The sequence below is a fragment of the Triticum urartu genome, chromosome 3 (assembly GCF_003073215.2).
Source record: "Triticum urartu cultivar G1812 chromosome 3, Tu2.1, whole genome shotgun sequence".
Taxonomy (NCBI): domain Eukaryota; kingdom Viridiplantae; phylum Streptophyta; class Magnoliopsida; order Poales; family Poaceae; genus Triticum; species Triticum urartu.
In genome coordinates this window covers 711,631,694-711,648,608 of record NC_053024.1, presented here as the reverse complement: position 1 = coordinate 711,648,608, position 16,915 = coordinate 711,631,694, and the positions used below count along the sequence as shown (strand labels likewise).

Genomic DNA, 16,915 nt, shown 5'->3' with positions numbered 1-16,915 from the left:
CTCCTATCATGCCATTAGATGTCCCGCAGCGCATAATGATCTTCAGAAGAATCTCATTGAGGAGTGGTGGGCATGGAATGGACGACAAAGAGCATCATGATTTGTGCGTTCGATATTGCATTGTTGAACTATTTGTTATGTTTAATTGCACTATTTATTGTATTGAACGATAAACTGTTTGTTTGAATTGTAATAATGAAATTGAACTATTTATTTTGATTTATTTTTGTTTGTGTTTGATCTTTTTGCTTCTGTTTTTGAATGTATATGTTGTTTGTGCGAGAGTCGCGCGTGCTGCATTTTTGCGCGCTGCTGGAGCGGCGCGCGCTGCATTTTAGTGCGGCTGCTGGAGCCAGCGCTGCGCGCCACGCCAAACCAGACGATGGACGCGCGACAAAACTGTTTTTTACGCGCGGCGCGTTCGGCGCCTATTGGAGATGCTCTAAAAGAAAGCTAGGCATAGTCGCTGGCGAGTGATGTCATCAATGAGGTCTCCGAATACTATTGGTGACGGCTGCTGGTCGTTGGCCATATACTCACGTACAGTGCTTACACATGCATCCACGAGCCTGCCTATTACTTAATCATACTGCTAGTACTAGATTGGGCAAGTAGCAATTGATCAGAAACTTAATCATATTGTTAGTACTAGATTAGGCAACTAGAAATAGATCAGGAAATGATGCCATCGATGACGATCTCATATCTTTCCACTAACGGTAGTGGATCAAATGACTCACTCTGTTGTTCAACGGGACAAAACGGTCACGCCAGCAACTCTGACGTTCACAATGACCTGGCTGAGATCAACTTTGGTCCTCTATTTAAGCCGTCTCCGCTTCCATGACCGGACACCAGTCACTAATCGAGCTCCATATCACGTCAGTAAACCGAACAACCACTCACTCACAGTTTGTCACGGCAACCATCAAGATCGAAGCATGGGATCCGTGACGGCGTCGACGACGGCAAAGCCCATCCTCCGTGTGGTTGCCATCTCCGGCTCCCTCCGCAGCAACTCTTGGCACGTCGGCCTCATCCGTGCGGGTACGTACACACATTTCATTTTGCATGTGGTTACGCGCCCTGCTGAGTGCTGACCGCGCCTTGCATGCATTCTGTAGCCGAGGAGCTGTGCGAGGAGTCCATCCCGGGGCTGCGCATCGACTATATCGACATCTCCGGACTGCCAATGGCCAACCCAGACCTGGAGACGGACGGCGGCGACGGCTTCCCGCCGGCCGTCGAGGCGTTCCGCAATAGGATCAGCGCCGCGGACTGCTTCCTGTTTGCCTCGCCTGAGTGCAACTACTCCGTCACTGGCTCGCTGAAGAACGCGCTGGATTGGGCGTCCAGGGGCACGCACAAATGCTGGGCCGACAAGGCAGCGGCGATCGTATGCGCCGGGGGCGACGTCGACTTTGGTGGGGGCAGGGCGTCACTCCACCAGTCCACCTGCGCGAGATCGGGATATATCTGGACCTGCACTTCATCAATAAGCCGGAGCTCCACATCAGGGCGTACGAGGACCCGCCCAAGTTGGACGGCGAGGGGAACCTCATCGACGCCAAAGCCAGAGAGCGGCTCAAGAAGGTGCTCCTCTCGCTGCAGGCCTTCGCGCTCAGGCTGCAACGCAGGGAGAATTGACTGAAGATCGAATGAATTTGGCACCAGAGCTAGCTAAATAATCTGCATTTCTGCTCAGATGATCACTTTTAGTTTGGGCTATGGCCCTTGGTTTCGTTAGTCTGAGCAATTTTACTTCGTATCCGTGTAATTGTATTTTGTACTTCCGTGAAAAATAAAGACGTTGCTGCTACTGTAAGCAGTCTACTTTTTTTTAGCATCAGTACAGATACAAGCGTTCATACTTCATATACATACACATACACTCATCTCTATAAACGCACACACACACTATCCCTATGAGCATCTCCGAGAGACTGAGCCGGCATATCATCTTGAGATTTACGAAGTCACCGTAGGCGCCTCGTCGTCGACAGGAACGTCTCCTCCCACTGAAAGCGCAACGCCGGAAATTCTGAAATAAATTCAGGAATAATCCGAGCATAAGAATTTGAACCCTGATGGGTTGAGAATACCACTGTCCATCTAACCATCTCAACCACAGGTTAATTCGCCTGTAGCCATAGCCAGCGCCAACACTTTTGGCCGTGACGAATCAACGGCAAGGGAAGTTTCCGGACTTTGCCCTCCGTGGCGACTTTGGCGATTTGCCGGCGACTGGCGTGATGCCGTTTCTAATCTCCTTCCTGATTCCTTCTCTTCTTGCCTAGATTTCTCTAATCTTTCCCAAATCCGGATCCGTTGTTGTTTCTCGCCCTCGCTAATTGCTTCACACTCTCGATCTGCTACTCCCCCAACAGAATCCCCTCTTTTCTCTAGGGACCCACGAACCAAAGATCCACAAATCCTCCCTATTCTTGCTGTTGTGTGGATGATTGACCAGCTGTGCTCTCTGATTCCGCTGGATACAAGCTCTCAAAATCCTAGCTTGCCGTTGAAGCATCAATACAGGTCAGCTATTTATGCCCTTGCCTAGTACATCCACTCCTCAAAGGCGCAAGAAGGCATTGGAGGAACAGAATAGGTAGCTGGACCTTGAGGGAACGAAGCCAGTTCTGTAGGCGTCATGAGGGCCCTGGGATGGAATTGCCAAGGTATGGGAAGGAATCTTGGCAGTGAGAAGATGGCCTTTCTTGCCAGGATGATCCATTCTGCGAAACCTCAGATAGTTTTTGTTTCTGAAATTAAATCGACAAAGGTAAAATCTTCTGATCTATCTGCCAGATTCAACATGAATGACGCTTTAGTGGTTCCCTCTCGATGTCGCTCGGGTGGGCTATGGCTAATGTGGAATGATGATCTGCAAGTTCATGTTCATAGTGCTAGCTTCCATGTTATCTTAGCTACTGCTGTACATAGTACTAGCAATCTGAAGTTTGGCTTCGTGTGTATCTATGGTGATCCGTATCATCGTCAAACTTTTCAAATCTGGAGTGAGGTGGCTGCTTTTGCGTATAATAACTCGAGTTTACCCATACTATTATAGGGGATATGAATGAGCTTTTGTATGATATGGACACAAACTCCCCTAATATAAATCGCTCTCGCATGTATGGTTTTCGTGCTTTAGTGAAACAATGTGGTCTCTTTGATTTGGGTTTCAGTGGTCCGGCATACACTTGGACAAATAAAAGATTTGCCTCTAAACCCACTTTTGAAAGATTGGACAGATGCTTGGTAAATGCTGAATGGTGTGCTGCTTATCCTATTTCTAATGTTTACAACATGCCTATTTTCCACAATCTCAGTGATCATGCTGCAATCTTGCTGTCCACGGAAGGTCGCACTTGTAAAATAAAACGCTCTTTTAAGTTTGAAAATTGGTGGCTTAAAGAACAAGATTTCCTAAACCATGCAAGATCAGTTTGGGTTTCTTCAAAAAATAAATCCTTCTCAAATAGAACTAACCATCTTGCAGGCTCTCTTAAGATATGGTGTAAGAAAAAGAAGCCACATAATCAGGAACTAAATAATTTAGAGGAGCAGATCAAGCAAATTCAAATGAAGCCGTTTCAAGACCAAGACCATGCTTTGGAGGCATCGTTAGTTGAAAGGTATGAGCAAACAATGACAAAACTAACGGATTCCTACATGCAGAGAGCGAAAAAACAGTGGATCAAAGATGGAGACAGGAACACTTCCTTCTTCCATCGTGCTATCATCAAAAGACGAAGAAGGAATACCATTGCTTCAGTCAAAGATGAAAATGATGTTATACAACACATGCCGGACAAAATCAGTAATACATTTGTCAATTACTTCAGATCTATTTTTGCATCCACTCAAACTAACAATGGCAGGTCCTTCTTCAATGTTCACTTTTCCCAACAAACACAAGACTACACATATTCTATTCCAGATGAAGAGGAGATTTTGGGCACTCTCAAGGGTATGATCGCCAGGGCCTGATGGATTTAATGTAGAATTCTACATTGCAACTTGGGTGTGGATCGGGCAAGATGTCGTGCAGCTGGTAAGGAATTTCTTCCAAACAGGTATAATGCCAGCACATATAAATGATACCCACATTGTTCTGATTCCTAAAAAGCTTGTTCCTTTAGTGCCGGCAGATTATAGGCCCATTAGTCTTTGCAATGTCATCTACAAAATTATTGCAAAATGCCTTGCCAATAGACTGAAACCTCACTTGCCGGACTATGTTCATCCTTCTCAGCAAGCTTTCATTGAGGGTAGGCGTATTAGCAGTAGCATCATCATAGCACAAGAGATAACACATTCTTTTGCTCTTTCTTCTTGGAAGAATAAAGCTTTTATGCTTAAAATAGATCTTGCCAAAGCTTTTGATAGACTCGAGTGGAATTTCATTGTTGCTGCTCTTGCACGTAAAGGGTTGCACGGTCATTTTATTAATTTAGTCCACTCATGTGTTTCTTCGCCGACTTTTTCTGTTGTTATTAATGGTCAACCGTTTGCGAGATTCAGAGGAGACAGAGGTGTTCGACAAGGTTGTCCCCTGTCCCCATACCTTTTTGTCCTAGCAATCAATGAACTTTCAATTGCTCTACAAGAGGCCATGGCAGCTAACTGTTTTGAAGGTATAACTCTGGGACCAAATTGCCCTGCTATACACTCTCTCCTTTTTGCAGCACTTCTGCCATTACATTTCCACCTCCACCATGGGCTGGCCCATTTACGAACGTTCACTTTACGGTTAAAATTTAAAAAATCAGTGTCCAACGTGATTCGAACTCAAGACCACCACACAAAGTACTAACAGTCGTAACCAACAGGACTCCTTAGTTGTCTTGATTTTATTACTCCCTCCGATCCTTTTTATCTTGCCTATAGTTTTCTTTTTTGCCTATTTACTCTGCTCGTTCCTGGTTTGTAGCACCTTTTTCCCAAGCCTGCTCCTATTGTTGTGCATGCGGTTGGACTCATGCATCCATGCTTCCAGTAGAAGATGAGAAAAATGTGCGCTGCTTTGAAAGGAAGGAAATCAATATATATTTCTTGTTTTTTTTGCGGGCAATATATATTTCTTGTTTTATTTCTTCAAGGAGTACAGCATCACGTACATGTTCTGTTGGCAAGGAATACTCCATCCGATCCTTTTTTATACTCCCTCCAATCATTTTTATTTCTTACCAATCAGATTTTTAAACTTGGCATGCTGCCTTAGAATGGTGATGCAAGCCCCTAGAAAAATTTCGTCAATTTGAACAATGTCGAAAAAATGTACTCTGAGACGGAACCTTCCGCCCAACCCGAACGCTCTACCCGAATATTTTTCCATTTATATTCATGAACATTTTCTTAAATTCGCAAACGTTGTTTTCAAATTCATGAACATTTTTCCATATACGGGAACTCTTTTCAACTTTTACAAACGTTTTATAAAAGCCCGTAATTTTTTTTCAAATTCATAAACATTTATACAAGCACATTGCGTCACGTTCGGCTAGTGTTTTGGGGCTTTTCACTGGGGAAACCCTAGAAAAAGCAAAAAAATGCAAGAACTCAATGGAATTTTATCATGGATGCTTGGCATGGTGATGCTAGTGTGTGAAAAAAAATTCAGGTCCATTTAATTGCTGTGAAAAAAAGTGCATCCAGACTTGCCCTACCGCTGGCCTACCCGAACCACCACATTTGAACATGGTGTGCTTCTTTCCATGCATGAAATGACGCAAAATTTTGCCATCATGTGGGCATGCTCAGTGCAAGCCTCCATGCAAAATTCGAAGGAATTCGGGCACAGAACGCACGTTGCGTCACGTTCGGCTAGTGTTTTGGGGGTTTTCACCGAAAAAATCTTAGAAAATACATAAAATATCAGAACTCAATGAAATTTTTCATGGATGCTTGGAATGATGATACTAGTGTGTGAAAAAAATCTGGGTCCATTTTATTGATGTGAAAAAATGCATCCAGACTTGCCCTACCGGCCTACCCGAACCACCAATGGTGTGCTTCTTTTCATGCATAAAATGACACCAAATTTTTCTAGCATGTGGGCATTCTCATGGCAGGCCTCCATGCGAAAATTGACAGAATTCAGACACCAAAAGCATGTTGCGTCACATTCGGCTATTGTTTTTGGGGTTTTCACCGAGAAAACCCTAGAAAATGCATAAAATGTCAGAACTCAATAAAATTGATCATGGATGCTTGGCATGATAATACTAATGTGTGGAAAATTTTTGGGTCCATTTTATTGATGTGAAAAAAAGTGCATTCAGACTTGCCCTACCGACCTATCTGAACCACTACCCTTGAACATGGTGTGCTTCTTGCCACGCACGAAATTATAGCAAATTTTGCTAGCATGTGGGCATGCTCATGGCAGGCCTCCATGCAAAATTTGAAGGAATTTGGACATCGAACGCGTGTTGCGTCACGTTCGGCTAGTGTTTTATGATTTTTTTTCATCGAGAAAACCCTAGAAAATGCACAAAATGTCAGAACTCAATGAAATTTATATGGATGCTTGGCATGGTAATGCTAGTGTGTGGAAAATTTTTGGGTCCGTTTTATTGATGTGAAAAAAGTGCATCCAGACTTGCCCTATCGGCCTATCCGAACCACCACCTTTGAACATGGTGTGCTTCTTGCCAAGCACGAAATTACACCAAAGTTTGCCAGCATGTGGGCATGCTCATGGCAGGCCTCGATGCGCATGTATGCTACACCATCTTATTAATTTTGTATCACAAATGTCTCTATTTTGCTTCCTGCCCAAAAGAATGAAGCTTCGGTTACACAATAACCAAGAGGTGTAGGTTTCAGGAAACATTTATGCTTCCTACACAGTTCAACAAAATTTTGGTTAGATGCTAATCATGCTTCAAACAACAGCACACTAGGCTTCCTATGTGCCCAAATAAATGAATTTCTCTTACACACTAATCAGGTATATTTCCAGCATTACTGCCTGATGCTTCAAGGGATTACATGTTGCCTACAACCCAATGTTTCAGTATAGACGTCCTAGTTTCAATCGAGAATATACACACTTGTTTTTTTAGTTGAGAATATATACATCTGGAACGAATTTTTGAAGTACCTTTATTTTCAAAGCAGATTCTTCTGAATAATATATTTCCATCGCATGCGCTTCCATAAAAAAATGTTTCCATGGCACGTTTGCGTTGCAAAGAAAAATCATCCAGAAGCAATTAAATTTCTTTATTTGTTTATTTATCGGAAGCAAATCTGTCCCGCTAAAAACAAATCGGAAGCAAATATGTAATTAGTGGGAAGCAATATTTTTCGTGTTTGTTTGTTGGAAGCAATCACAACCTACCAAAACAATTGCCCGCAAAAAAAGAACTACCAAAACAATTAGCGTAATTTCTGGGAACCAGTTAGTTGTTACTAAAAGCACATAATTAATTATCGACGGTGAGAATTTTTTTTTGGAGAGATTAGCGGGAGGAGATGCTATATACGTGGGGAGTGTTTACTAGAAGCACTGATTTAGGAAGGAACGTGTCAGATCGGGCGAACAGCGCAATGGTAATCCAACGGCCACCGAGACAGACGTACTTAGAGCACAGTCGTACCTGAAATTGTCACAACTGTTATGGTGACCTGTTGGTACCGCGGTTTATACGATGGAGGGAGGTTTTGAGGTCGACGCTTGCCTCGTGCAATAGTTTTTGAACATTTACTTAATAGTAAGAGAAAAAAAGGGTGTAAGTGGGCCGGCCCAGGGTTAGGGGCAAGTTGACGTATTTGACAGGTGATCCATCGTATACATACGAAAGTGAGTATGATTGTTAAAAGTCCATATTACCCTTTATACGTTTTATGAAGGGGGGGGGGGGGTACCGAAGCGGAACTCCCTTTTTGCAGATGATCTACTTGTTTGTGGAAAGGCTACAGTATAAGAAGCAACTAGAATGAAGCAGATCTTGCATGATTTCTGCATACGCTCGGGCCAGACTCCAAATAGGAGTAAGTCCGGGATAATCTTCAGTAAACATGTTCATCCTAAAGAATGTCAATTAATCAATCAGATTTTCCCGGTGCCAACCATTGACAACAACTTCATTCATCTTGGGCATCCTCTCATCATCCCGGGTAAGGATAGAACAATAGCCTACAACTTCGTGCTTGATAAATTCAAATACAAGCTCACAACATACAAGGCCGGTAAACTTTCTCATGCTGCAAGGCTTGAGCTCATCAAATCTGTTTTCTCCTCCATTCCAGTTTACTATATGTCCAACATACTTTTCACCAAAAAGTTTATTGCCAAGCTCACTGCTGTTACTAGGAACTTCTGGTGGACTGGTATAAGAGAAGAAACAAATTCTAGGAGCCTTTGCTTGAGAGCTTGGAAAGACATTTGTACTCCAAAAAATGAGGGCGGACTTGGTATAAGAAATCTCCAAGCAATGAATCAGAGCCTCATTCTTATGGCAGCATGGAGGATTGCTGATCAACCAAATGATTTCTTACATGCTGTAATCAAATCCAAATACTTCCCAGACTCTTCCATTTGGCGCCCAAATTCAAATGCTCCCAAATCAGCCTAGCTTCCATTATCAAGGTTCTTCCCATTCTTAAAGCTCACTGCTTTTACCAAATCACCCAAGGCTGCATTTCAATTTGGAGTACACCATGGTGCCAAAATTGGACCCACATCTATGAAGCTCTCATAATTCAACCTGGAGTTTTTTCTTACCCAACCCAAGTTAAGGATCTTTGGGTTCCAAATCAGAAAGCATGGACAATCAGCTAATTGACACACTGTTCCAACAGCCCATGGCTTCCATTATCAAGAGCACGGACATTATTCAATCTCAGGAGAACGACATCCTCTGTTGGAAATTAACGCCGTCGGGTAAATGCAATTCTAAAAGTGCATACTGTGCATGTCTTCAATATTTACAGGAACATGGAGAGCCAAGACCGCGACAGGTGCATCCTCACACTATACAGCTGCTGAATCAAATTTGGAAAAACAGACAAATAACTCCATGAGTCCAGGCCTTTGGATGGAGATTACTAAGGAAGGCAATGCCAACAGGGGCAGGAGTAGGGAAGTACTCTAAACACATCAGTAAACTATGCTCTAGATGCGGCATGGAGGAGGATGATATTCATTTATTCTTTACATGCAATTTTGCTAGAGCCGCTTGGTTCACTGCTCCTTGGTTTGTTCGTTCTGATATTCTAGTTCTAAACTGTAACTCTCTCACTCAGCCTCTTATAACGTTCCTAAATATGAATCATCCACATGCATCCTTGCCAAACATCCTTACCTTTATGTGGTGCATATGGAAGTCCAGGAATGACAATCTTTTTGATAGGAAGCCAGGCAGCCCACACCAAGTTCATCACATGGCACAAGCAATTAGACAAAATATGGAGATGTTGGACATGCCTCAGTTGGCGCTGCAGCAACAACTAAAACCGTGCAACAACATTACTGCTGCTTTTTCCGCTTTGCAGGTTGATGAACAAGGAGCTCCTTCTGTTTCAGAGCAAGGGGAAACACTCAAGTCTGATCTACAAATTACAGGTCCCAAGATTTTCTCGGATGCAACATGGAAAATCAAGAAAATTCCAGGATCTCAAGCACAAGAGGTGACAAGAATAGGAGTGTATTGTAAACTTCAGAATTTGCATCACATTGATATTGTGTTGATACAAGCATCCATGCCGGTGACTCCAACTGTCTTACAAGCTGAAGCTGCAGCTCTCAACTTAGCAGGGAAGGTGGCCAGCTTACTACAGATCCAACAAGTCACATTCTTAACAGACAGCTTGACACTGGATCTGCGGGTCCCTTGGGAGACTAGAGTGCAAATTGCAGATTTCCACAAAATAGTACAATTTCTATCCCATGCAGTGTATCATATTAAAAGAGATATAAATGGGGTAGCGCAACTGTGCTCATCAGGCAATTAGACAATCTTTGTCTAGGCCTATCTTTAGTTGTACTAATTCTTCTCATAGAAATAGGGGCTGTCCGGTTGAGTCCATCTTCCAAACTCTTTGCTCGCAGGGCTATGTAATCACTATTGTACAATGTCTATGAGATGAATGGAATATTGGCGCCTCTGGTGCCCCTCTCTGTTCAAAAAAAAAGATTCGCCTGTAAGCAGTCTACTTGTTAAATCTCCGGAGAGTTGCTCTCCTCTGTGCTGGACTTTGATTTTGTCAGCACATTATCTATTTAGCTTCCTAAATCAAGTACTTCTCCGATTATTCGACTAGTGCGCATGTGCCATGCTTTGGATAGATGCGCTATCCCACTGAAAGCGCATCGCCGGAAATCCTGAAATAAATTCAGAAATAATGCGAGCACAAGGATTTGAACCCTGGTGGGTTGAGGATACCACTGTCCACCTAACTATCTCAACCACAGGTTGATTCGCCTGTAAGCAGTCTACTTGTTAAATCTCCGGAGAGTTGCTCTCCTCTGTGCTGGACTTTGATTTTGTCAGTACATTATCTATTTAGCTTCTTAAATCAAGTATTTCTTCGAATATCCGACTAGTGCGAATGTGCCATGCTTTGGATAGATGCGCTAATCGATCATAATCCCACCATCATTAATCACCTTTGTTCTTACAATTAATGGAATCTCAACATATTTCTGGTTTGACACCTGGCTCACCCCAAAACCACTAGCAGTTACTTTTCTAAACCTATTTTCCCACTTGAGTACCTATGTTTAGGGTAGGAAATATCATGCGCTTCGGTTTAGAATATAACCTGCGGAATCGTTTAACTCGTGCTGCCTCGCAAGAATTGGTTTTGCTTTTATGTGTGTTGCAGCACATCATGGAGTCACAAGATTAGGACTAGCGCTTTCTACTTGGTACAATGTCCTTACGCAGGACGCAGACATCGACAACGACGCACAACCGATCTGGAGATCGCAAGTGCCCAACAAAATCAAGATCCTCCCTTGGCTACTCTTCCGCGATAGACTCAAGACACGTGTCAACCTCGCCCAAAAGCACATCATCACCATCTCCGGCTGCCCGCGGTGCCTCTCCACCGCGAAGGACGCCGCTCACCTCTTCGTCAGTTGCCCCTTCGCCGGCCACATCTGGCAGCGGCTGGGAATCACCCCTATATCCTGTTCCATTGACGACCTCTAGGACGCTTCGCTTCCCCAAGTTGTCCTTGCTCGTGACTGGATGTTCGTGCTACTAACGATCCTCTGGAAGATCTGCGATGCCAGGAACGATATGACATTTAGGGCCATAGATAGACGCGCATCTACCTCTGTTAGGTTAAGCATTTCAGACTGGGACATTTGGTCATAAAAGCTCTCCAAACCTTGTGACAAGGAGGCCATCTCCTCTTGGCTGTTATTCCTCTCTGCACGTTGTAATCTGCCCCTGTAATTCTGTTACATAGCTTGTTGTGACTCTTTGAGTAATATATTCAGGTGGGGGAACTCCCCTCGGTGATCCTCAAAAAATATTCGTTACCCTTTTTTTGCATGTCATTGTGGGACAGTGGGAACAAGAGAGTTTTGTGTTGGAGAAATACTATTGTTATTGGGCGGGCGCACTTACACAGGGCAATGCGACCTTCATTCCGTAGCAAGCGATTTTTAGCATTTACCATCACCAAGCCGCGGAAATGATGTCAGGCAACGGCCCAGTGTGCCTGATCCTGTTAAGGGCTTCATCCTTTATGCCTCCCAATAATCTGCAACTATCACCTGGTCTGGCCTTTCTTCCTCGCGGGAATGTCTCGCTTCGGGGAGCTCCTATTTGATGCATTTTTGCTTGAAAATATCCTCACGACACACGCAAGGACCCTCCGACTGGGCTGGCCCATTAGTGACCTCTGTGACAAGTAGGCCTGTTCGTGGCATGAATAAATTCACAAAAGAAAAAGCGCATGCCCTGGCTAGGAATCGAACGGCGAACATCTGGCATGTGAGCGATGCTAGTTAACTAGTGGAGCTAACAACCATTAGTGAGAATGAAGAGCGCATGAGATTAAGAACTAATTAAAACATAGAATTCTGACACCTTTTCAGTTTTCTGAACAGAATTCTTTTTTAACAAAGAATATTCTTTAAAAATCCAACAATTTTTTGAATAACACAAGGAAAAAATTAAATTTTCTTTTTTAAAGCATCAACATTTTTCAAAATTATGAACATTTTTCTACAAAATAGATTCTGTATTCTGAACATTTATTTAAAAGGTGAACGTTTTTTGTATTTGAGAACAAACTTTTCAAAGCAAGACCCATTTAAAAATTCTGAAAATATTTTTTCTATCACCAGAACAAAAAATTGAAAATGTGAACATTTTTGGATCTCTGAATTTTTTTTTGAAACTCTGAACATATTTTGGAAAGGCGAACTTTTTTTCGAATTTGTGAAACATTTTTTGGAATTTGTGACCAAAAAATGAAAACAAGAACATTTCTTGAACTTCTGAACTAATTTTGAAAAGCGTGAACATTCTTTGAAAAAGTGAACACTTTTTTGCTCTGTGAACAAATTTGAAAGCAAGCACAATTTTGGAAAGCAAAATATATTTTTAAATTACCATTTTTTTACAAAAATTGAAGATTTTTTATTATTTTGTGAACAAAAGTTAAAAACAGAAACATTGTTTGAATTTTGAACAATTTACGGAAAAGACAACAAAATTAAAAATTATGAACATGTTCCAAAAAACACATAAAGATGAAAAAGAAAAATAAACTTGAAAAGGAAAATAAAAAAAAGTATAAAAATAAAATGGAGAGAAAAAGGGGCAAAACATGAAATGAAAAAAAGAAAAAAAACCATGGTTCCTAAAAAAATGACTAGGAACGTTCTAGAAGGAAGGTCCCAAAACAGTGGAAATCAGTTCAGAAAAACCATCACTAAATCAGTTCAGAAGATCTATGCGTTTGATTAACAACTTGACGCAATGAGCGTCAATCAGTAAATTCTCCGAGATCACCAATTAAGGGATACCCCTTACAAATGTCACTCCTACCTTTTCAAAGGTTGAGAACTGGTGCACTGCATATGCGCACTTGTCGCAACCTGGCAGTTTCCTTTTTTTAAGTATATTCTTTATAATACTGTTTGTTCCCAGGCTATAAAAATGTGTCCGGCTATAGATGCTCTTATAGTACTGTTTATTCCCAGGCCATTAAAATGTAATTTTGGCATGGTTCTCTATGACAGATCTCTGTGTTAGACAGAGACTTCAAAAATCAGTACTACTGTACTAGTACTGTTTATTCTCTGGCCTTAAAAAATGTAAATGTACACGGCTCTCTATGACATCTCACTGTTGACCGAGACTTAAACCATTCGAGTAAAACAAAAACGTTTATAAAAAGCTACTTCCGAGATTTACAAGCACAGTTTACAGTACTTCCTTTGTCCTTTTTAGTCTGCATATAAATTTTGTTTGAAGTTAAAGTATCTTTACTTTGACCAAACTTATAGAAAAAAAGTATCAGCATTCATAATGCTAAATCAACATTGTTAGATTCATTACGAAATGTAATTTCATAGTATATATAGGGTCGCGCTATTCGTCACCCTGGGTGAGGAATAGTTATTCTTCACCCCCCTCTATTTTACCATCAATGCATCGTAATTTTACGTTCCGTAAGTTTTGTTTTATTTCCGACGCAAAAAGAGACCGTAAGAAAATATATAATCGCCGTAAAAAATATTTTATGTTACGTAAAATTACAAACGTAAAAACATAGTCTAAAATACACATAAACTGCAAATTTTCTTGTCTTATGACCTATATTTTTATTTTCTTATGTCAAATTTTACGTACTGAATCAATAGAAATGTAACTATTTAAATTCCAAACGTAATTTAATTATAAAATGATTGTAAGATTACCTCGGGTGAAGAATAACCTATTCTGCATCCTGGGTGATGAATAGTAACACTATATATAGCTATTCGTCACCCTGGGTGAGGAATAGTTATTCTTCACCCCCCCTCTATTTTACCATCAATGCATCGTAATTTTACATTCCGTAAGTTTTGTTTTATTTTCGACGCAAAAAGAGACCGTAAGAAAATATATAATCGCCGTAAAAAATATTTTATGTTATGTAAAACTACAAACGTAAAAATATAGTCTAAAATACACATAAACTGCAAATTTTCTTATCTTATGACCTATATTTTTATTTTCTTATGTCAAATTTTACGTAGTGAATCGATAGAAATGTAACTATTTGAATTCCAAACATAATTTAATTATGAAATGATCGTAAGATTACCTCGGATGAAGAATAACTTATTCTACACCCTGGGTGATGAATAGTAACACTATATATATATATATATATATATAAACACTATATATATATATATTTGATATTTTAGATGTTGATAGTTTTCAATATAAATTTGGTCAAACTTTGTACTTGATACAAATCTAATATACGAAGTAAAAAGGACTAGAGGGAGTAGCATTAGCAGCGTTACTCTTTCTTACATAACCACATATACAAACTTCAAAAGTGAAAAATAAACCCTAAAAAAAGTGAAATAATGAACAGTACATATATATCCAACACCCAAAGGAAATGCAGATTAACATTTAGGTAACGTTCAGTGCCAACTGCCAAGTTTCTTCTTCGCTCCCCCCGCAAAAAAAAAAATTTCTTCTTCGCTCAGTCCTCCGCTCCTCCTAGTTAGTGTTGGAGCCGGAGCGCAAGGCCTGCAGCGAGAGGAGCACCTCTTAGTTAATTCTATCTATGAAAAATCAATCTAGTTGGTCAAACCAAATCAAAGTTTTAAAAAAATTACGAGGCTATAATAATCATGTATATAAGAGAGCATAAAAGACTCAAATAATATTCATAAATAGAACTGATCATAAACTCGCAATTCGGATCACAACAAACACACCACAAAAAGTGATGAGAACATTGTAGCATTGTATTGAGAATCAAAAAAAGAAAAAGAAAAGGTCATTACATCAGTCGATGTGAAATGTAGACAAACACAGTCACAACACGACTCCAAAGTGATGAAAAAATGACACTTTTATGGCTTTGTGGGAATGTGGGATTGACGCAGCCACCCAACCGTCATATGGCTTCTTCCCCGACTCCGCCAACCGACCATGGACATCAAACTCAAAGTCATCGATTACTCGCAGATTTCTTACAAGCACAGTAGTTTACAGTAGCATTAACAGCGCTACTCTTTCTTACAGAACCACATACGGCGCCAAGTTTCTTCTTCACTGAGTCGTCCACTCCTCCTAATTAATGTTGGAGCCGGAGCGCAAAGGCCTGCAGCGAGAGGAGCACCTGCTTGAGCCGTTCCCTGGTCTCGGCGTCGACGAGGTTCCCGTCGGCGTCGAACTTGGGCGGGTCCTCGTACGCCCTGACCTGGAGCTCCGGCTTGTTGATGAAGTGGATGTCGAGGAACACCCCGATCTGGCGGAGGTGGAACGCCGCCCTGCCCCCGCCGCAGCTGCCGCCCGCGGAGACGATGGCCGCCGCCTTGTCCGCCCATCCCTTGTGCTTGCCCCTCGACGCCCAGTCCAGCGCGTTCTTCAGCGTGGCGGTGACGGAGTAGTTGTACTCGGGCGAGGCGAAGAGGAAGCAGTCGGCGGCGCGGACCCTGTCGCGGAACGCCTCGACGTCCGGCGGGAAGCCGTCGCCGTCGTCCGTCTCCAGGTCCGGGTTGGCCATGGGCAGGCCGGAGATGTCGACGTGGTCGATTCGCAGCCCCGGGATGGACTCCTCGCACAGCTCCTCGGCCGCGCGGATGAGGCCGCCGTGCCACGAGCCCTTGCGGAGGGAGCCGCTGAAGGCGGCCACGCGGAGGGTGGTGGTGGGCTTAGGCTTAGCCGCCGGCGATGACGCCATGGCTTCCATGGTTGAATCCTCTCGTGTGTCATATGCTCTGGTATAAATGGGCGTACGACTGGGTTTCATCGTCAACGTTGGGCTGCGCTCGCTGATTCACCCACCGACAGTGTTTATCAATATACTGTATTATAAAACGGAGCAATGAGTGAGAGCCCGACGTCATTTTGTAGAGAACCTTTTGGTTTCAAGGAGAGAGCGACCTGGCCGGCTTCAGATTTCATCTACCCATCTTCATTTCATTGAGATGTTTACCATTTTATATTCTATATATGTATTGTGCACAAGTGTCCGTTTGGCATCATGCATATTTCCAATCAGTAAGTAGCTGGGTAATGTCATACGTATTGCTCAAGCTTGGTGATGGGCAAAAGTAATCATCATCTCCACGATTCTACGACAAACGTACGCAAAGTGATACGGTCCCTCATCGTATAATTATACACCATTATCGTAACCATTTTTCTTTCTGCACGTTCTGTGGTGGCCGGTGTGCCTGTGATTCTCTGGGGTAGACACTAGTTAATCAATCGTCGAGCACACTTATTTTGGCGAGGCTATGGAGCTGGTGGAGGCCATTGCTCATTGGTGATTGGTCCTCCCGGGGCCAACGAACCTTGATTCGTCCGCGGTCGTATCTTGGACTGCACGTGCATGTATGTCTGCGCTGCACGCAAACGAGTAGGATCACTCATTCACTGCGTACCACATTGTGACGACGGCTGCTCGATTGCCGCCTCGACCACTAGCAAAGAAAAAGAGGGCATGTATATAGTAGGATAACAAAGGGGGAAAACAGACAAATTTTGACAATCAAGGAATCAATCGGAGTTGTGATCTGACGGGACTCCGTCTACAAGCATCGTCCCGACTAGGATGCATGGCGGCGCTCGAATTCGTCCCGCTCCGTATCTCCACTACTATTAAACAATCAAATAAAAACTTTCTTATATGCATTCAACAATTAGTCCCATAAAACATACAAACCAATCAACGCCACACAGTTAGACCCACAAATATC

General features: G+C 42.4%; 1 protein-coding gene and 1 pseudogene across 1 annotated transcript; one reads left to right on the top strand and one right to left on the bottom strand.

Moving 5' to 3' along the window:
- The first annotated feature begins 875 nt into the window (after positions 1-875).
- LOC125549340 lies at positions 876-1,807 on the top strand (annotated as a pseudogene).
- Positions 1,808-14,935: 13,128 nt separating this feature from the next.
- LOC125549339 (probable NADPH:quinone oxidoreductase 1) lies at positions 14,936-15,987 on the bottom strand. Its single transcript, XM_048712774.1, has one exon. It carries the CDS (start codon positions 15,961-15,963, stop codon positions 15,286-15,288), a length of 678 nt encoding a protein of 225 aa, XP_048568731.1. The 5' UTR covers positions 15,964-15,987; the 3' UTR covers positions 14,936-15,285.
- Positions 15,988-16,915: the final 928 nt, after the last annotated feature.